Below are 21,626 nucleotides of genomic sequence, written 5' to 3' on the forward strand. Positions count from 1 at the left end.
TACCCAGTTTCTAAACACAGACTGAAGCAAGCTGAGTAAATGTTATTTATTTGTGCAACTGCTTTCTGGTTCAATTCCTTAATTTAAAATAAATAAGGAGGTCAGGTATGGTGATGCACAGCTGTCATCCCAGCACTCAGGAGGCTGAGGCAGGAGAAGCACTGGGAGTTGGAGGACAGCCTGGGCTACCCCTGAGTTTAAGACCAGCCTGCACTACATAGCGAGACCCTATCTCAAACAAACAAACAAAAATAAACCCTGATAAGATTAAAATGTTCATGTTCACTGCTAAAAACCTGAAATCTCTCTCTTGGACTCCATCCCACGCCCCTCACACAGGCGCCGGTCAGGCTGTGCCCTGGCGAAGCGCTCAGGGGGCCAAGATGAGTTGTAGCTTAATCTTCAGATGTGTGAAGTGGCAGAGTTGTTCCGGTGGTGCCCTTTTGTTGTGCAGCATAGTTGTTTGCATCTTGTCTCTCAAGGTCTCGCTCTGTTCTATAGAAGCAGCCTCTGTCTGTTCCGGGTCCCTGGATGGCGTGGAGTACTCGGAGCGGAAGGAGAAAGGTGTCGTGAAGATGACGGTACCCAGGACACTCGCCCTCTGCTACTTGTCCTTACTGTGGCAGAGAGAAGCAGTGACTCTCTCAGATCTGCTGAGGTGAGCCCAACTTCCTGTGCAGCAATGACACCTTTGGGTATTTTGTTTGTTGCTTTTTTGAGACAGGATCTGCTCTGTAGTTCAGGCTGCCCTGAACTCACTAGGGAGGCCAAGGCTGGCCTCAAAATCTCAGGGATCCTCCTGCCTCAGCCTCCCGCATACTGGGATTTTAGGGAGGCACCACCACATCTGACCCTGTTTTTGATTCTTCTTCTTTGTCTTCATCATCCTCTTCGTCTTCACCAGGGATTGAACTTATGACCTCACACTTGCCAGGCAAGCACATTCCTGGCTCAACCTGTTTTTGGATATTGTTAATTTCATAAGGGGGCTTAATATGTGAAAGTAGCTGAAAGGTTGGAGAAACTGAGTTGTATTCTGAAGCTTAATTCCCCCTTAGCTATTTATCTTCTCATTTTTCTTACTTTTTTGTTAGAAATAATAGTATTTACTTCACATGAGATGTAGGGCAATGAATTATCTCATGTGAAAGTGAAAGTGACATAAAAGCACCTGATCAGAAGTATTGAATTTTTTTGTTTGCTTATGTATTTGTTTCATTTTTGAGACAGGGTCTCACAATGCAGTTCAGGCAGACCTTGAACTCACTGTGTAGCCCATGCCAACCTTGAACTTGTAGCAGTCTTTATGCCGTGGCCTCCCGAGTGCAGAGGTCGCAGGTGTGCAGCCCCACCTGCGAGTGTTAAATATTTTTTAGGAAAAGATGAATTTAAGATTAGCAAAATTAAGGACAGGTGGCTCACACCTGTAATCCCAGCATTTGGGAGGCTGAGGCAGGAGGATCGCTGTAAGTTGGAGGCCAGCCTGGGGTACAGAGTGAGTTCAAGGCCCACCTGAACTACATAGTGAGACCCTTTCTCAAAAAGACAAAAAAAAAAATTAGCAAAATAGTTACCAGTAGTTGACAAAGCATGCTTTCCTGTTGAAAGAGCTAAAATACAGGTTATCTGTGTTATGAAAGTTGTAAATAAAACCATGAAGAGGAGCTGCTATAAGAGGCAGCACGCATTTTGATTTTTCAAAATAGTCTACAGGATTTTATAGCTCACGAGTTGCATAACCACAGCGTGGTGTGTAAGACTTTCTCACTGGACCAATACAGCAAAATCATGAAAGTATGACTCTTCCCTCCTGTGCTCTGAGGAACTGGACTGGGTTTAGTGCCCACAAAGATTTGGAGCCAGATTCCTCCCTCTGCCATTTCTCTGTTAAATCACCTTAAAGTTATTTAGTTTCCCTCTGCTTCCATTTCCTGGCTGGTAAAAGTCATAGCCACCTCACAGGGTTGTAGGACTCTCAGCAAAACTGCATCATAAGAACCTGGTCCTCGGCCAGGCATGGTGGTGCTTGCCTATGATCCATGCCAGTAATCCGGGAGGCTGAGGCAGGAGGATTACCCTGTGAGTTTGAGGCCACGCTAGGCTACACAGTGAGTTTAAGGCCAATCAAAATATAGCAAGGGGGGCTGGGGATTTAGCTCAGCGGCATAAGCGGCCTGTCTTGTGAGCAGGCAGTTGTGAGTTCGATCCCTGGTACCGATAAAAAGGAAAAAGACAAAAAAAATATAGCAAGACCCTGTCTCAAATTAAAAAGAACCCCTTCTGGTCACGATTGCTATTAAGTCCACCGTTGCCATCATCATCATCATCATTGTTCATTATTGACACCCGGCTCTTTTATTAAATGAAAGGCTTCCAGTAAATGAAGGTTGTGCCTTTGAATTCGGCCACATCAGCCTATAAGCAGGCCTTTCCCAAGTATGATTAACTCGGCCCACAGAGCCCGTGATTTGGGGGGGGTCCTGCCTCTGACTCAAGCTTCCGCCTGCACTGTGTGTGCATCAGGTGATATCACCCTCACACAGGCCCTAATTACCATCCTCGCTAGCAACTCTGGCTTCTGTCTCCAGCCCAGACTTGTTGGCCCAGGGCTAGCCCCGAATATTTATCTTACAGCTGCCTGCCTGCAGGACACACTCCTTGGACATCCTTGTGCTATCTGGAGATCTCAGGGCTGCCAAGTGGCCCTGTCTGTCCTATCTGTCCCCCTGCCGTGCTTCTCCTACAGTGCTGGCTGGCTTGGTGCACACTGTACCCTGCTCCATCTTGTCTGGAGCCCAGGACATCTCCATTTCTTCCTCCCCCATGCACAGTTGGTCATTACGTGCTGTCAGCTCTCCTTCCAGAACAACCCTCAGAATCATCCCTTCCTGCATCTGAGACATCTCTGTCCTCACCCATGTTGCTTCACAGTTTCCCAGCCAAGCTCAGTGTCTGCAATCTTGTGTGGTTCCTGCCCATTTTCCTGCTGATAACCAGAGAGATCTTTAAAACCATATCCGTCTCCTCATGTCCTTGGAGCTGGGTAAAAGGGCTGGCCGTCCTGCCCAGGGTGACCCTAAGGACCTTGCGGCTGTCCTGGGCGTCTGTGGAGATCTAGGAGGTGTACTCTTAGGGGAGCATCTATGGAGACAGGGTACGGGGAGGACAGTCCTCTCCTCCCTTCACCCCTGCCCCCACACCCAGAATTGAAAACTGCTTTCTAGGAGATGGGATTTGCTAGTGGGGCGTTTCTTGTGCTCCATGAAGTATGTATTTAGGAACAGAGTTTAGGGCTTGGCAGAAGAGGAAAAGAGACCAGAACCATTCATCCCCGTTTTTTGTTTTTCTGCCAGAAAGAATTCGAAGCCATCGGTCCTCTGGGCGTGGTTTCCTGACCAGCAGCTTCAGCAGGGGCCAGGCAGGAAAGCTGGTGTCAGACCCGGTCTAGACCCACCAAGCCGGAACCTGGAGGAGGAGTGGCATCTCTATGAGCCGCCAGGGGATTCATAGGGACCTGAAGTCTCAGAACTACGGCTAAACTTAGAAAAATAAGTATCTAAAGGAGGGAATTGGAGCCTGGTCAGAGTCCCCCAGGCCTGAGGACAATCATGTCCGCCCTGCCTTACTCTGCTGTTTAAACTTTCTGCAGTGGCCGCAGTCTTTAAGATGGATTCATAAACCCCTTCAAGCATCCTGGAAAGGTCCCTGCCTCCCTAGCAATAATGATTGTAAAGAAAACCAGCCAGCACTTATCTGTCCCCAAGTATCCCCCAAGCCTCCCTGCACTGTGACCTGTGAGGTGCAGGTGTGGGTCGAGTCCTGGCCATCAGGAAGTCCTAGGCCAGAGCAGGAATAAATGGGTCCATATGCAAACCAGAAAGTGCTCAGACAGGAAGTGCAGTTCGCAGGGGACCTAGGGTGTCGTGAAATAGCGTGATTAAAGGGCCACTTTATTTTTTTTTAATTACTTAATTTGGGTTTTTTTTTTTTAAGATAAGGTCTCTCTCTAGCCCAGGTTGGCCTTAAACTCACAGCAGTCTTCCCCGCTTCGGCTTTCCAGGTGCTAGGATTATGGGATGGGTCCCCACGCCCAGCAAGGTGGCTGTTTTGGATTGCCTGAGTTACTGCTTGGTGTTTTTTGTAAATGTCTAGTTTTTGTTCTAGCAATACATGCAATGTTATTTATAATTTAATGAAGAGTAGAATTATGATTTTTAAAAATTTTCCTTACATAACTTCTTTGAAAAAGATGTGCTTTTTGTTATTTGCATACCACGTTGCTTTGGAGGGGAGAGGGAGAAGTCGAGCTCACTTTGAATGAAAGAGGCAGCCCTTGAGACTGAGAAGTCCTGGCATTCCAGGCAGACAGACCACTAGTGCCAAACCCTAAAGCAGGAGCAGGCTGGGTACGATCGAGGGCACATGGCAACACTGCCCGGAGGAGAGCGTCAGGAGAGGGAGATTGCCAGCATGGCACAGCCAGCTCTTTGTAGGGAAAATTACAAGTTGAGGTGTTTCTTAGATTGAAGCAGCATTCATGTGTGGTAATACACACACTTTAAAGATGTGCTGTTTGCCGGGCATAGCGGTACTCACATGATTCCAGCCACTTGTGAGGCTGAGGCAGGAGAATTCCAAGGTCAAGGCCAGCCTGGGCAATTTGGCAAGGCCCTGTCTCACAAAGTGAAAAGGACTGGAGATGTAGGTCAGTGGTAATGCCTGCCTAGAATGCAGAAAACCTTGGGTCAATCCCACACACGGGGGGTGAGGAGTGAGTACAGAATTTGCTCAACTAGGGCCGGGGATTTGGCTCAGCAGCATAAGCACCTGTCTGGTAAGCATAAAGTCTCAAGTTTGACCCTGGTACCAAAAAAAAAAAGAGAGAGAGTTTGCTTAACTAATTCTTTCCCTTTGGTTTTTTTAAACTTAAGTTTATTGGTACATTTTAGCTATTCATAATGATTGATTTATACAGTCAGTTTGTACTGAACATGACATACTTTGATTCATTTTTTCTCTATCTCCCTATCCTCCCTTCAACACCCTTTTTTTAAAAAACAAAGTTTTTTAAAAATTTTCCCTCTGAAGTAAGATTTTTCAGAGTTTGCAAAATCAATACAGAACTCTGATTGAAGCCTTTTCTTTTTTAAAAATACAGATTTGTCGAAGAGGATCATATTCCTTACATAAAGGCTTTTCAGAATTTCCCAGAAGAGATGAAATTGTATGGACGTGACAAAGGAATCTTTGCTATAGAGGTGAATTTCTCCTTTTTTTTTTTTTTTTTTTAACTTTATAGCTTTCTTAATAAGTCACTAATAAGACACTGTTGTAGCTGCGTATGGTGGCACTTGCCTGTAACCCCAGCATTTAAGAGGCTGAGACAGGAGGATCACTGCAAGTTCAAGGCCAGCCTGGGCTACAGAGTGAGTTCAAAGCCAGCCTTTATTACATAGTGAGACCCTGTCTCAAAACAAAACAAAAAAATCACAGCTGTGTGGAATTCATATTCTCTGCCTGAGTTACTGCTTGGTGTTTTTTGTAAATGTCTAGTTTTTGTTCTAGCAAGACATGCAGTGTTAGTTATAATTTAATGAAGAGTAGAATTATGGTTTTTAAAAATTTTCTTTATGTGACTTCTTTGAAAAAGATGTGCTTTTTGTTATTTGCATACCATGTTGCTTTGGAGGGGAGAAAACGTTTTCTCCTGTTTGGGGAGACACAAGTCTAAGTCTTGTCTGTGTTCCCTCTTTCCCCCAAAATAAGACTGAGCTGGAAAATAATCGTCCTTGAAAATTAGAGACCAATAACAGTCAGGTATGGTAGCTTCCAGCACTCAGGAGGCTGAAGCAGAAGGATTGCTTCAGATTCAAGGCCAACCTGAACTGCACAGTGAAACCCTGTCTCAAAAAGACAAAAAAGAAAAGAAAAAATTAGAGACCAAAAATGCCAGCTCTGACCAATCAGCCTTTCCTGGCCTTCGGAAAACTAGGCCCTGTTCAGAGAGCCCCTGATGTCCCGGTTGTCAGCTGGGATTCCTCCCCAGCCTGTTGGGCTCGAATGTGTTGGAGACAGCAAGTGAAACACACACAGTTCCGGCATCTCTTCCCTCACATTAGAGAACTGTGTATGGTCCAGGGTCACATAGAGCCCTTACTGAAGTCCTGCGTGACACCCAAAGCTTGAGCATGACTCCAGTTTTATACAAGAGCCGGCGCTTTGGAAGGCGAGGTAACCTGTCCAGGCTGAACACCTGGTGTCTAGGCCAGAGTGACACTGATTTAGGCTTCATACCCATCGTGTCACCTTCTGGTCTGTCTGCCTTGTTCTTCAAAACCCTTCACTGGCCTCGGTGCAGCGAGGGCTTGTCACACTGGGTCCTGTCCAGCAGTCATTTGGAAGCGTCAGCTAGAAGGAAATGGATGCTGCAAATGCAGATAAGTCGGTCTGTGTCTCCTGTGACATTTAGGTCTCAGGCTGTTAAATAGCGGCAGCATTCTGCTTCTGCTCAGGGTGACATGGAGACTGGTCAGGACCTTCAGCTCAGTGTCCTAACCAGACTCAGGTGGGAACGGTTCCAGGCTTCGGTGCTTTAGACCTCAGTTGTTACTCATGAGGAACCCACCCTGCATGGTCATCACTGTTCTCTGGAGAGGGGTCTGAGCCGCAGGCATCCTCTGGCCTGCTGCTCCTCCCCGGCATGGAGCCTTGCTGGCCATATCAGGCCTTGGGGTTGAGAGGGTTAGGGTTAGGGACCGGGTGAAGCAGCGGGAACAGGAAGCAGAGCAGAGCGCTCCAGACCAGTCACGAAACCTCCAGCAGCCGAGGTAGGGAAGGCCCAGTAGGCAGTGTGGGTTTGAGTCTCCACTCAGCGGAGTGAGATGACAGTTGCTGAGCGTCGGCAAAATCAGAATAACCAAGCTTCGGTGCTTCTGAGGCCCCCAGCCCTGCTTATGTCTGTCGCAGTGTGCGTGAGCATCCCTGCTCTGAGGCACCCTGGGGCCGGTGCTCAGGAGGGCTTGAGTAGGTGACTGAAAGCCCGTGCCTTCAGAGCAGGCAGCTGCACCCTGCTAAGCGGTCCTCTGGGAAGAGCCATCTGGTCCCCGGCCCCAGTAGACAAGGCTGCATGGCTTCACATCGGTTCACTTCTCCTCCAGAGACCCGCGCTCCAGAGTCAGCGGCTGGAGGTAGTTACCAGCCTCCCCTTGGCTCACCCAGCACCCTCCCCCATTCCCCTAGCTTTCCTCCCTGCTTTCTGCCCCACCCCTTTTTTCTCCCAGAGCTCTGCCAAGTGGGATTTAACTCAGGCTCCAGCCTGGCCCTCCAGGCCAGTAATGTTTGCTTTTTTTTTTTTTTAGTACCAGGGATGGAACTCATGACCTCACACTTCCCAGGCAGGCACTTATGCCACTGAGCTAAATGCCCGGCCACTTTGTATTTTGTGGTACTCAGGCATTGTTATCACACTGTGACACTGCGTGAAGCACACTTTGATATTGTGTGTGTGTGTGTGTGTGTGTGTGTGTGTGTGTGTGTGTGTGTGTAGGTATGTGTATGTTTAAAATCTATATCTTTAGGGGCTGGGGATTTAGCTCAGCAGCATAAGCACCTGCCTTGCAAGTGTGTGGTCGTGAGTTCGATCCCCAGTACCAATAAAAAAGAAAAAGACAAAAAAAAATCTATATCTTCTGGCTGAATCAATCCTTTTGTTTTTGTTTTTGTTTCTGTTTTTGAGGTAGGGTCTGGTTGTGTAGTCCAGACTGCCTTGGACTTGCTTATGCAGCCCAGGCTGGCCTTGAACTGACAAGGATCCTCCTCCCTCAGCCCCCCAAACACTGGGATTACAGGCGTGCACCACCCCCCCACCCCGGCTCTCTTCTCAGTTTATACTGAGCTTGTCTGTTTTGACAGTTTTTGCCTTTGAATGGGTTTCCTCTGCTGTGACTCTGGCTCTGCCATGAGACTCCCAGAGTGAGAGCCTTCTTTCCTCATGGTGTCTCTTAAGAAGCTTTTTTTGTTCTTTTCAGTCTTTTTCCTTTCTTCCTTCTGGTTAATTCAAAAGACCTGTCTTCCAGTTCACAAGTTCTTCCTTCTGTGTATTTCGTCTCCTGCTTTGGCACTCAACTCTATTTTTATATCATTGATGGAGTTTCCCAACTGCAGGTTTCTGGTTCTCTCTGTATCTCCCTGTGTTGAATTTCTTTTTCAGCTCATGAGTTGCTTTCCCATTGCCATTGAGATATTTTTCTGTTCTCCTGTATCTCGCTGAGGTTGTTTGAGATCATGACTGTGAATTCTTTTTCAGGCACGTCATCGGGAAATTTCTTAAGTCCATTCCTGGAGACTTCCTGTGTCCCGTGCAATGTCCTGTTTCTTGTGTCCCTGTACTGGTTTCTGTGCATTCCGGTCATCTCTTCCAGTTTTTTGGAGGCTTTCCCTGTATGGAGAGTCCTCTGGGGGTGGATATTGGGCATGTGGGCTTTGGATCAGGATGACTGTGGCGGTGTGGTCCCAAAGTTCCTTCAGCGGTACCCTCACTGCTGGCACCTGTGGCAGCATCATGGCCTCAGCTGTGGGTGTCCAGGGCTATGGCAGCATCTTGTGGCTCTGTGAGGGCGGGACTGCTGTCTACTGGCTGTTGGGCTGGCAGGAGACATTTGGCAGGCTTTCTGACTGTGGGGACAGTGTCCAGCCCACTCTCGAGCTGGACTCTGGCGTGGAGGTGCCCAGAGCCAGCCTGTGCCATGACAGCCTCACCTGGGAAAAGGGCACCACCTCCACAGAAGTGGGGATACGGGCTGCCTGGCAGTTGAGGGTGGTCTGCTGCACCCATCTTTGCCTCCCTTCCCTCTAGCCACTTTTAAGATATTCTGCTCCTTTCTGGTTGTTGGTATGAGTTAGATTTTCAGGTGCCCTGTCCTTTTGACTAGGTTTTACCTAGCTTAGCTGTAGTTTTCATCAGATTTGGGAAATTGTCTTCCAGTATGTTTCCAAACATCTTTCTGTCCTTCCCTTTCTTTCTCTCAGCACACTAGTCACATACTAGACAGCTAGACCTTGTGCAGACCCACGAAGGCTTTTGTGTCCTTCACCCCTGGCTTGCTTAGTAGGTTTCATTTTCAGTTTCTATTGATGTGGCTTCAGAATCACTGATCAATACTTCTTGAGCTTTTAGTCTGTCTTAGATGTTCAGTGTTTTTCATGTGTAGAAATTTCCTTTCTGTTTTGTTTTATTTTGTCTTGTGGTACAGGAGATTAAACTCAGGAAGTGCTAAGCTACATCTCCAGCCCTTTGCATTTTTTCTTTTGAGCCAGGATTTTGTTACACTGTGTAGGCCGTCCTTGGATTTGAGATCCTCCTGCTCCAGCCTCCCACATAGCTGGGATTAGCACTGTGTGCTGCCACGCCCAGCTAGACCTTCCATTTTAATATTCTTTCTTCCATTTCTCTTCTTGTTATGCTAGTGTTTTCTTTTATACCCTTCAGTATATCAGGGATGTTTACTGTCATTGTCACAGTCATTTCTGGGTCTCTTTCTATTGATTGGCTTTTCTCTTGGCTATGGATCATTTTCCTGCATCTTTAACACTGAGATTTTTTGAGTGGATACAGGGGTTGTGAATGTTCCTTGGCGATGGAGTGTTTTTTCAGCTGGGTCAGGTCAGCTGGGCCCTGTAGGCACTTGCTGCTGAGCTTTGCCAGGAGACCGCAGAGCCTCCATCCCAGGGCTGACCTGGCCACCTGCAGGCCACCCGTCCCTCCTCAGTGCTGGCCCTGGCTTCCATGAGGCTGCGCATCATCAGCTCTGCTGCTTTCCAGTGATTTCCCCGCCTCGGGTTTCTGCGGCATGTGTCCAGATCAGTTCTCAGCGCAGACTTGAGAGGACTCTGCCCGCACATGCCAGTTGCCTCGGCCACCAGGAGCGCACCATTGACCTGTCGCTGGGCCCTGCCACAGAGCAGCTTGCTCCCCCCACCCCCCGCCTGCTTCTGCCCTGCAGTTTGGGAACTGGCTGCAGGCAACTCAGGGCCACCTCTGCAGTGCTCTGGGACTGCAGTCCTGTGTCCTGGGTTGTCCGGTGCCTGATACTCTTCTCTCTGTCTTTCCCAGGTTTCTGGGTTTATGGTGGGAGGTTCATTCCCACAGCTGTTCATCTTCCAGGGCAGAAACGGAAGGAAACCTTCTGAATAGTGACTTTTCAAACAATGGGGAATAGAGTCCATCTTGGGTGCTTCTTGGGTTTAGGTAAACCACTCCTTTAAATGCCTAAATTCTTAAGTCTCAATTCATGACCATTGGTGCTCCTCTGATGTCTGCTTAATTCTTTGCTCAGGTGAATCGAGTTTTTGGAGTCACACGGTTTTGTTTGTACGAAATACTTGCCCTAGTAATAGTCCCTCTGTCATCTACTTTTTCTTCCTCAGTAATATTTTTGACAAGTCACAGTTGTATGCTTGTTTAGGGTACACTGTGATGTCTGTGTCTTGTTTCATTTTGTCTTTTGAGACAGGATCTCACTGTATAACCCAGGCTGGCCTCGAACTTGAGGTGATTCCCCTGCCTCAGCCTCCCAAGTGTGAGGATGACAGGATGACCACCATGCCTAGCCTGTGATGTGTTAATATATGCATATTGTGTAAGACAGTGAAGTCAAGCTATTTAGCACAACTGTCACTTTATTTTACCTGTCCTTTTTATGGCAAGACATTTGACATTTGCTCCCTTAGCTGTTTTGAAATATGCAATACATTGTTATCAACCATAGTGATCTTACTGTACAATGATCTCAGACCTCATTTCTCCTCTCTCTTGATCAGACTTCCATGGTTACAATTCGACACATGTATATTTTTCAAACAGTTTAAGGCAGCCAAAAGATACTGTCGATGATTTTCTGAGAGAAATAGGAGAAAACTGTAATGGAGAACTGGGACCTAACTGGTGATTCTGTGTTATAATCTCTGAGGCCTGCAATCATTCTCTGCTAAGCAGAGCCACAATCCTGAATGGTTCTGTGTGGTCTTGTTTGCTCCTGGCCCTGTCCACCCCAGTGTCCAGCAGGCTCAACCCGGGATTCCCCTCTATTCCTGGGAGGAGATAAGAAATGAATTTTGCACTTGCCCAGAAAACCCAGTAGTGACAAAGGGACTCAGATGTCACAGTAGCCATGTTACCCTCCTGGGACTCAGTAGATGGTTTCGGGATTCTCCGCTCTGCTGAACACCATCTTCAGATTCCCTTCAGTGTGATTCTGTGTCTTTGGAGCAGTTGCATGGCAAGCAGCAGAGTAGAAGACAGGCATTTCTTTTGAAGACAGTTTCCCTGTGTCATCCAGGCTAGGCTTGAACTCTGTATGTACCCTACACAGGTCCCAAACTCCTGGGGATTCTCCTGCCTCAGCTTCCCAAGTGCTGGGATGACAGGCATACCCCACCAGGCCCCACAGATCTTAAGGAAGTCTCTAGAAGGTTTTTCCCAGCTCTAATTCTGGGGCCAGAGCAAATGACTGTCTGGCGTCCAGTTGGCAGGTCCGCATGGACCAGCACCCCTTCCCTGTGTGTGTGTGTGTGTGTGTGTGTGTGTGTGTGTGTGTGTTCACCAAAAACGTGTTCCCTGTGACATAGCATGACCACCGCCAGCTTCCCCAAGGTGAGACTTCAAATGCAAAAAGTGCTTTTTCGTTATTGTGTGGTAAATTTGTAGCCATTAAGATAATCCCAGCAGCCAGAAAGTCCGAGGTGAATTATTTTCTGAGTCATACTACGTGTGGGATTCGTTTTCCAGCCCTCCCTAAGTAGCACAGTGCTTCACCCTTCCTCAGGACAACTCCACGCCTCGCTCCTTGCCCTCTGTCACAGGGAGTCGTGTGTTCCAGTAGGATTAACAGGTGCTCGGAGCCTTAGCCTCTTAGTCCAGTCTTAGCTCCTGAGTGACAATCAGGAGGGAAGGGCCCTGCGCTGTTTCTTCAGTAGTGCAGCAGGAAGTTGGGCCTGGCCGGCTGGGGCGGTGTCATCCGCCTTATCACGGGAGCCCGCGTTGTGTAACAGAAACTACAGCTTGGCTCTGCCTGTCTCGGAGCATTGCTTCTGGGGGAAAGTGAACTCACTGGGATATTTGTGAAACTCAATTAAAATGCTTTCCCAAGCACTCGGAGTTTCCTGCATGCCAGGACAACTGTCCGCAGCCTGTGGTCGTCTTCTTAAGAACATGCTAAGCTCGCACCAGCTTCCCGGGGAGCAAAGTGGACGCGTGTCTCGGTTGAAGTCCCGGGTGTCCCAGAGAATTGCCCTCCCCGCCCCCAGGCCCTTTAGGAGGCCCAGCATCCGCCAGTTTATTTACTTGACAGCGGCTTTTCTTCATTGTGTGCCTGCCTGGCTCTGGGTCACAAAAGCGTTCATTCACGCTTGTGTAGTGTGTTGAAACTGTGAAATGGAAAGGGCTCTCTGGAACAAAGGGAGCCTTTTCCTCCCTGGCCAGCTGAGGGCTGGTCTCAGGGCACTCTGCTGCTTCTTGGCTTCTCCACTGCAGAGCCTCCATCAGTGATGACAAAAGGTGCAATTGTGCAAGGCGATGGCTGGGAGATAATTCGGAGCTTGCGTGCGTGGGCCGCCGGGCCCAGTGCTGTCACGAGAGTGTACCTGTGGCATCTGGGCCAGGGGTGCACACCTCTGTACCAGCCCCAAGCCCAAGAGAGCTGGGGGCCCCTGCAGCCTGTCCCAGCCGTGTGGGCTGCTCCTCCCAGGAAGCTGTTCTGTGTGTGTTTAAAGGATCCCGGCAGCTGCGGACCTGACTGTGCTCCTGAGCTGGGGCAGTGGTGGCGGAAGCAGAGGCGTAGAGCGCCTTGTTTTGCTTTCCACACCACCCGCCTGGGAGTTTCATTCCGCCCCCCTCTGCCCTGACCTGGGATAGAGTCACAGGCAGGGCCTGGAGCTGCTGAGCTGGGCATCTGCATCATCCCTCTGCCGAAGCCCAGTTCCCAGCCCAGCACAAGGCCTCTCCTGCTCCTCCTCCTCCTGCTGTCTCTACCTCTTCTGCTGCATCGGTTTCACCCATTAGCACAGAAGACAAGGCTGAAGCTCTGTTTACCTCCACTAGAAACTGTCGGTTTGTCTGGCTGAATAAGCAGAAAATCTGGGGTCTTCAGGGACACTTTGTCTACCAGGCAGCCAGAGCCCTAAGGAGGCAGGGTCTGGGCCTGCACGTATTTGTCCGCACTCTGGACAGTTTGTTCTGCCAGGGACTCAGAGACATGAGGCTTGCTCTGGTTTTTGGCCGTGACTTTCTTTATTTTATATATTTCGGGTTTTCTTTTTAATACACTAGGAATCAAACTCAGGACCTCACACTTGCCGGGCAGGTACCATGCCTTTGAGCTATATCCCCGGCCCTATTTTGTATATTTCACACCTTCAGACAAATTTCTAAATAGATACCATGTAGCATATGTATTATGCAGCCACAGTCCTTGGCCATGTTTCTAAATCCTCTCAAGAGTTAGTCCTTTTATGCTGGGCATGGTGTACATGCCTGTAATCCTGGCACTCCGGGTGGCTGAGGCAGGAGGGTCACTTGTTAGAACCCAGCCTGGGCAACTTAGCAAGTTAGTAAGACCCTGTCTCAAAATAAAAAGTGAACCAGTGCTGGAGAGGGATGCCATGGGAAGGCTCTGGAATCCACCCCCTATCCTGGGACGGGGTCACTTCCTCATCCTCAGGGAGAAGTGATGGGAACAGCACCTCCACACCCTTCCAAATGTTGATCAACAACTCTGAATCTTCTCTCTGAATGACCGAGAAGAAAAGATGTCATGCTGGTTTGGCCAAACCCACTGAGTGGCTTGGTGCTGGTGACTCATTCACTGCCTCAGAGCAGTCGTGCCCCTGTGAACCTGGAGGAGGGAGGGCGCATTCACCTGCCCAGAAGCTGAGCGGATGGAAGAGGAGGCATCCCTATCTCACCCGGATGCAGGTGTATCTGTGCTGGGTGCGAGTGCCCCGCCTCGCCTCCATCAGCCTGCTGCAGCCTTTCCCAGGTCGGGCGCCTGTGCCTTAAAGACCCCAGGAAGTGTTCTGCTGCTTCGCAGCACAGTCACCCCAGAGAAGGCCAGAGCCACCCCAGAGAAAGCCAGAGCCGCTCTACGGTCTCTGCGGGTGGCCCGTCAGCAGATTCACAGTGGAAGCCTCGCTCTGGCTCCCAATTGCATCGTGGCCTAAGTGATCCAGTGTTGCACACGAGGGTGGCAGCCCAGGTCTGGGGGCAGAGGTAGGAGTGGACGGTGGATAGTATCCAAGACTGAGCTGTGGCCACATGGAAAACAGGTAGAAAAGAAATCAGAAGCAGAAATGCCATTTGCTCAGCAGTCCCACTCAGGGTCTATGCACAAAGGAGGCCTTGAACTCCTCAAATTTCCAGCGATCCTCTTGTCTCAGCCTGCGGAGTGCTAGGATTCCAAGCAAGAGTCACTGACACCCAACAGGGCCTGGCATTTTTGATCTCTAGTTTTTAAGGCTGTTTTTTGCTGGCCAGGTCTTATTTTGAGTGAAACACAGTGGGTTTTTCCTTAAACCAATGATTAGATTTATTAAAAGGGACTGACTAGTACTGGGGAGAGAGCTCCGCAGAGAGCATGTTTACCACAGGCAGACACTGGGTTCGGCCCTCCACACAAGACAGATGAGGCTGCTTGGGTGAGTTGGGCTGTCATGGAGATTTTTAAGGGCCAGTGGTCCTGTCAGGTTTTGTCAATTTACATCCTGTGGTGGGTTGACTTATCATCAGCTGCCCTGAGGCAGTGTGGTGCCGGGTGTGGAGGGCCTCCTGAGGATGGCTGCCAACAGCAGACAGAGAACTGGAAGGAAAGGTGGTGTTACTGATTCTTCTGGAGAAGCTTGTCTGGCTGGCTTTCCTGATAGGAACTCTGCTGTTCTATCATCAAAGGAGCTCAGGTCCTTGTCCCTGAGGACAGCTGTGGTTCTTTTCTGGGGAGCTCTGGTCCTTACCTCGAGTGTCGTTTCCTGGCTCCAGTGCAGACCTCTCAGCCTGCTGGCACAGATCCTTCATCCCACTGGTGCAGACTTTCTAGCTTCCGCCACTGACCCCGGAACCTTCGCCAGGGCAGACCGGTGAACAGACTTGCAGGAGACATGTCGTGGGCTCCAGGTCTTCCTCTGGACTCGTGGGGGCCATTGCTGTAGGATCCAGGCCCGCAGCTGGATTCTTTGGATCTCTAGCGTGTGGACAGATCACTTGCCCTCTGCTGCATTTGACTCTGGTGAATATCATAAAATAATACTACAAATTATGTGTCCTATATTAAGTCTTCTCCCTTGTAAGCCCTGACTACAGCACTTGCCTATTTCTCAAAGTCTTTCCAACTCTATTTCCCAACTAGGTTATTTCTTTGCTAAAGGTGACATCAAAGCAGCTCCTTTGTACTTATCTGGTGTTGTCTTTCCTTTCTTCCCTCACTCCTCTCCCTTTTAACTTTTACTTTTTCTTGGAGAGGGGTTGGTACTGGGGATCAAACTCAGGGCCTTTGCAGTAAGCTACGTTCCCAGCAAGTCCCCTCACCAAAAAACAAAACAAAAGTTTTCATTTTGAGACAATGTCTCACTGAGTTGCTTTTTTTTTTTTTTTTTTTTTTTTTTTGTCCTTTTGAGACAGGGACTTGCCACCTTGCTGTGCAATTCAGGCTGGCCTTCGGCTCACTCTCTTTGTGACCCAAGCTGGTCTCAAACTCAAAGCCATCTTCCTGCCTCAGCCCAAGTGCTGGGGTTACAGGCGTGCACCACCATACCTGGCTTTTCACTAAGTTGCTAAATTATCTAGGCTGAATTCAACCTAGTGATCCTCCTGCCTCAGCCTCCCAGACTGCTGGGATTATAGGCTTTTTATTGAGGTAAAACAGATATCTGGGGAAATCTTCATCTCATAAAGGTACACAGTGTGGTGAAGGTTCAGGACCCAGAAACACTGTGGTGCCTCCCGCTGGGCAGCTGTTGTGCCCTATGCTGCCTCACCCTAGGGTGGTCCAGTCCTGACTTCTGACAGGACAAGAGCAGGGCCAGGCTGCGAGCTTCCTACTTTATCCAAGTGGAGGTATTTTTTTTTTCACATTGGGCTTGGAACACTGTTTTGAGAATTCACACTGTTTGTGATCCCAAGTATGATGAGTGTTTACAAGCTTCTTCATGAATGTGTTACAGTGAAAAACACTGCCATGAATCCCCATCAGCATCCTCCCCTTACTTTGCACACACTCGTCCCATTGTCCTCGCCACTTTCCGAAGCAGCTCTGGAGTCCTCTTTCCTGAGGGTCTCTACCAGGTGGGATCAAACCTGCAGTGAATGGTGCTGCTCAGTGCCGTCCAACAGAAGGCAGCTCGGAAAAACAAGACATTATCTTCTCATCCACCTCAGTCACTGAATCTGGCACTGTGCAACTTCTAGCTGTTCCCCAAAGTCACAATGACTGGGAAAGGGGGGTGTTTTGAATCTATCCAGGACAGCACAGCTAGAGACCCTCAGGAAAGAGGACTCCAGGGTTGCTGCAGGAAACAGCAAGGATGATGGGATGAGTATATTGGAACAGAGGAGGAGTTTGAGGGGAATCCTGGTGATGTGTCTTACTGCAATACCTTTTTTAAATTTAAACACACAGTTCTGTTTATTTTGCAGTCACATCTTGTGTGTCAGCCTGTGTGTATCTCTCCTGTCCTTGCTGCACATTTTGGAAGCTTCCTGCAGGGGGCTCTTACCAGCAGCGCTAGGAGGACTTACATCCTACAACAGATTCGCAGAGCGCTGTGGTCAGGATCAGGCGCTGACAGGTCCTCCCGTGACAGCTCTCCTGAGAGCCCAAGGGCCAGCCTTGTACTTCACTCATGGCTCCTGACAGTGTCCTCTGTCACACACCAGCTGCTTTGCACACTTACCTCCCTCTGGACCGTGAGCTCCTCGAGGGTTCTGTGTCATTCATCTTGGTCTCCCCCCACTTCCCAGAGTGCCTGGGTGGAGCGGACCTTCCACTTAATCATTTCATGCGAGTGGGTGGGCAAAGCAGCTGATTACACACAGCACAGACATGAGGAATGTTCAGAAGTTGCAGAAATAGAAGTCACGTGGGCAAAACACAGCAGAGGCAGGCTTAAGGTACTGGACAGAATTTATTAATATTTATGAGGAAAAAAACAGATTTTTCTGAACTTACATGAGAATCTTCTGTGAAGGAGTTTTGTGGGAAATTGGGTATGGATTTTCAGCTACTAGACGTGGAGTGCAATCTAATCTCATGTAGAAGCACGCAAATGTTGCATCCCAGAGGGCTGCGCTTGTGAGCGTGTGTTTGAAGATTGCAGAAAGGTGCAGGAGGAGGAGGTGAGCAGGCTGGGTGAGTCAGCCATGTAGACGTCACTGTGACTCTCAGGTCTCAGCTCAATTCCTCATCTGGCTTCTTAGAGCAAGAATGACGCTTTCATCCTCATCATGGCTATAGCCAGCAGGACTTTCAGAGACAAGCAATTTTAGTGCCTTTTTTTGATTTAGTATTATAGCTTTTTAAAATCAACAAATCTAGGGCTGGGGATTTAGCTCAGCGACATAAGCACCTGCCTTGCAAGCAGGCAGTCGTGAGTTCGGTCCCTGGTACCGATAAAAATGAAAAAGACAAAAAAAAATAAAAATAAAAAATAAAATCAACAAATCAAGCCAGGTGTGGTGGTGCAGCCTGTAATCCCAGCACTCAGGAGGCTGAGGCAGGAAGATCACTCCAAGCTCAAAGCTGACTTAGGCTACATAGTGAGATCCTGCCTCCTAAAAAAAGAAAAATATTGCTGAGTTAGCATAGTAAAGATTTATGGGTATTTCCTTCTCCATATTCCTCCACATTCCAAAGATTATTCAGTAACATATGATGTTAAAATCAAAACTACTCCATTCTCCTCTTTTGATTTCAGTCTTGGCCGGACTATGAGGAAATCTATAAATACACTGTTGAAATCGCCACGTTCTTAGATTTGCCCCGTTTTCCGGACATCACTAAGGACTGCTTCCTGCACCCCAACATCCTGTGTGTGAAATACCTGATGGAAGCCAACCTCCCTGGTGAGTGTGCAGGCGGCTTGGTGCAGGGCAGCAGGGTACAGGAGCTTTTCCCTGTTCCAGGCCGCCAGCGCCCCCAGAAACGCTGCATACACCATGAAGCTGCCTTTCTCTTTTCTTATTTTTTTTCCCCATTTCAAAATCCTTTCTGAAAAGGATTCAGGCCTTTCAAAATTGAGGCCATTTCGGGGTGTGGTGGCTCACACCTGTAATCCCAGCACTCTGGAGGCTGAGGCAAAGGGATCATTTCGAGTTCAAGACCAGCCTGAGTTACAAAGTGAGCTCAAGGCCAGCCTGAACTGCATAGTGAGACCCTGTCTCAAAAAGACCAAAAGGGGGCTGGGGATTTAGCTCAGCGGCATAAGCGCCTGCCTTGCAAGCAGGTAGTCGTGAGTTTGATCCCCGGTACCAATAAAAAGGAAAAAGACAAAAAAAAAAAAAAAAAAAAAAAAAAAAAAAACCAAAAGGAAAAAAAAAATTGAGGCCATTACAGTGCCCAAATGCCAGGTATACTGGCACGCGCCTGCCATCCCAGCACCCAGGAGGCGGGGGCAGGAGGATCTCCATGAGTTCAAGGCCAGCCTGGGCTACATAGGGAGAAACACTTCCAGGGACATTGCTGAGGAATAGAGTTCTACCTTGGCATAGGAGATTTCTGCTTGAGGGAAGGTTGGTTTTTTTCAGCACATTTGCAGAGCGTGCGCAGAGCAGCAGCATCGCAGTGTTGCTAACACCTAGCTTGGTAAAGAGTAGCAGTGTGTGAAGTATGGCGACTGTGTGACCAATCCTGGTTTGAGTGAATCCCAGAAGTGACCCTCCGGCTCTTGGCCCTTGAGACCCTGCCACTTGCAGTCCCCAAAGGAAAAGAGATGGAAACCTCCTCCCTTCCTGGTGCGCCCTCAGCGAGCCAGGCTGTGGGGAAGCCTCACTCCGCCCATCCCTCTGCCCACCCCGGTGTGGCAGGACAGTCATGCTGCTGGCATCTGCCCGAGTTTCTTGCTAGACTGGAAATGTGAGACTGGCGGAGTCTTATTCTTAAGGGAAAATACAAACATGCTGTGATGACATCGCGACTGAAGCGGCATCAAAAAAGTAGCTTATCGTATTTTTCATTATTATTTTGTGAGGCAGGGGCTTGGTATGCTACACAGGAACTCTTGGGCCCAAGCGATCCTCCTGCCTCAGCGTCTGCAGTAGCTGGGACTCCAAGCCTATACCTCCATGCTTCCCTTGAATATATTTTAAGTAGGAATACAGATGTGAAAAAGTAATATGCAAAAGTATACAATAACTATAAAAGTAAAGAGCAAATGTGGCGATATATGTACAAATATGAGCAGAAGGTTTTTACAAACAGTAACAAAAATAAGTGAAAGTTTTAAATGTATACTTTATAAAGCTTAGGAGTGTATATCCGTGCTGAGATTTCTGAAGCCACTACTGAATCAAGATTTCAGAATTGGGGCTGGGGCTTTAGCTTAGTGGCATAAGAGCCTGCCTTGCAAGCAGGCAGTTGTGAGTTCAATCCCCGGTACCGATAAAAAGGAAAAAGACGAAAAAAAAAAAATTTCAGAATTATGCAGTTGGACTTGTGGGAGGAAAAAAAAAAAAAGATTTCAGAATTTGGAGACCTTTTTCTGTATTTTCATGGGGTGATAGATTAGAATTACTGCCCTGCATTGTTTTTTATTTATCTCTGTGGGGGAGGGGGAGACTGAGGATTGAATCCAGGGCCTCACAATGAGCCACATCCCCAGGCCCTTTTTATTTTTCTGTATTTGCTTTATTTACTTCTGTCTTCTTTTTTCCTTCTTTTATTTTTTGTTGGTTTTTTTTTTCTTTCTTTTTTTAAGGCAGAGTCTTGCTGTGTAGCTCAACCAGCCCTCAAACTCAAGGTGATCCTCCTGCCTCAGCCTCCCGAGTGCTAGAATCACAAACATGTGCCACCATGCCCAGTTTATTTTTTTATTTTGAGTTAAGGGCTCGTTGATTTGCCCATGATGGCCTCAAATTTACAATCCTGCCTCAGCTTCCCACAGTGATAGGATTATAGTTGTGAACCACCATGCCCACCTATACTGTGTAGCTCTTAAGATACTGTTTATGAAGTTAATAAAAGGATTGAAAACTTGTGTTATGAAAAAAAGTGAAACAAGCCAGATTACAAAATAACATGACTGAGCCAGGGATATAACCCAGCGGTACAATGCCTGCCTGCGAGCGCAAGGTCCTATGTTCAATTCCTAGTACCAAGAACAACAGCAACAACGTGACTATAACTACATGAAATTAGAAGTAGATATCCTGAAACATGAAAGTGGCTGTTGCAGCCAGGTGTGGTAGTGCATGCCTGTAATCCCAGCACTCAGGAGGCTGAGGCAGGAGGATCGCTGCTAGTTCCAGGCCAGCCTGGGCTCCATAGTAAGATAGTGAAACCCTGTCTCAAAAGAAAAAAAAGTGGCTATTTCGAACCAGGGGCCACTGCAGACAGTGATGGCGGCCTTGGTGAGACTTGGCCTTTACATTTCTTCAGGTTCTACGGCCTTAGCAGAGCATCATGTCTTATTTCCCAGAACTAAAGATTGTACCCAAGGCTTGCAGAGCTATATCCCCCATGCCCCACTTTAAATTTTTGAGACACTCTCACTGGGTTGCCCAGGCTGGCCTTGAATTTGGGGTTGTCCTGCCTCAGCTTTCTGAGCAGCTGGGGTTTCAGGTGTGTGCCCTTCGTGTGTGTATCTCTCCTGTCTCTCTCGTGTGGCCTCACGTCTTGTGGGTACACATGTTGCTGTGCTGTAGTTTGCCAAAGAATTTAATTCCGAAGGAAAAAAAGCACTTCACATTTGACCATTTTGCTCTTCAACAGATGAAATGCACGGATTAATCCGCCAGGTGACAGAGATGACCGGCTGGGGAGAGGTGGACTCCCTGACCTTTGACCCCATCGCGAAAGCTGCCACAACTGTGAAGTATGACGTGCTGGCTGTGGCTCTCATCGTGGTGGTCTTAAAGCTGCTCTTCCTACTGGACGACAGCGTAGAGTGGTGAGAGTATTTCCATTGGATGGCAAGTGACACTTGATCCGTTCTGAGCACACGTCTGCTTTTTGTTTGTTTTGAGGCAGGATCTCACTGTGCCATTCAGGCCAGCCTTGAACTCACCGTGTAACCCAGAGTGACCCCCAGCTCACAGCAGTCCTCCTGCCTCAGCCCCCCTAGTGCTGGGAGGACAGGGGTGGCTGGCCAGAGTGGTTTTCCTAGTGTTTCCTCCTAGCCTCAGTGATTGTTTCTCCAGGAAAATTCAATGTTTCAAATACTATTTGATACTTTTCTATCCAAAGAATTCCAAATGTAACTCTTAGCTGTACCAGGTGGTGCACACCTGTAATCCAGCACTCCAGAGGCGGAGGCAGGAGCGTGGCCACAGGTTCAAGGCCAGCCTAGACCACAAATGGAGACTCTGTCTCAAAAAAATAGATAAATAAAAAAACAAAATGTACCATCACATGTGTGATTTCTAAATAAAT

General features: G+C 48.3%; 1 protein-coding gene across 4 annotated transcripts in view; it reads left to right on the forward strand.

Annotated features, from left to right (window-relative positions):
- The window catches only part of LOC100716329 (TATA box-binding protein-associated factor RNA polymerase I subunit B-like), a 34,066-nt gene that overhangs the window by 7,318 nt on the left and 5,122 nt on the right, over positions 1 to 21,626 (forward strand). For all 4 annotated transcript variants that reach the window (XM_063254140.1, XM_013145559.3, XM_063254141.1 and 1 more), the window contains 4 exons: positions 502 to 658; positions 5,159 to 5,258; positions 17,956 to 18,103; positions 20,967 to 21,144. In XM_063254140.1, the coding sequence (XP_063110210.1) occupies positions 502 to 658; positions 5,159 to 5,258; positions 17,956 to 18,103; positions 20,967 to 21,144 (583 nt within the window). The remainder of the gene's footprint in view (positions 1 to 501; positions 659 to 5,158; positions 5,259 to 17,955; positions 18,104 to 20,966; positions 21,145 to 21,626) is intronic.

Source organism: Cavia porcellus, unplaced genomic scaffold (genome assembly GCF_034190915.1).
Source record: "Cavia porcellus strain 051 isolate PalLab524CR breed Dunkin Hartley unplaced genomic scaffold, mCavPor4.1 scaffold_8, whole genome shotgun sequence".
In the NCBI taxonomy this organism is placed as follows: domain Eukaryota; kingdom Metazoa; phylum Chordata; class Mammalia; order Rodentia; family Caviidae; genus Cavia; species Cavia porcellus.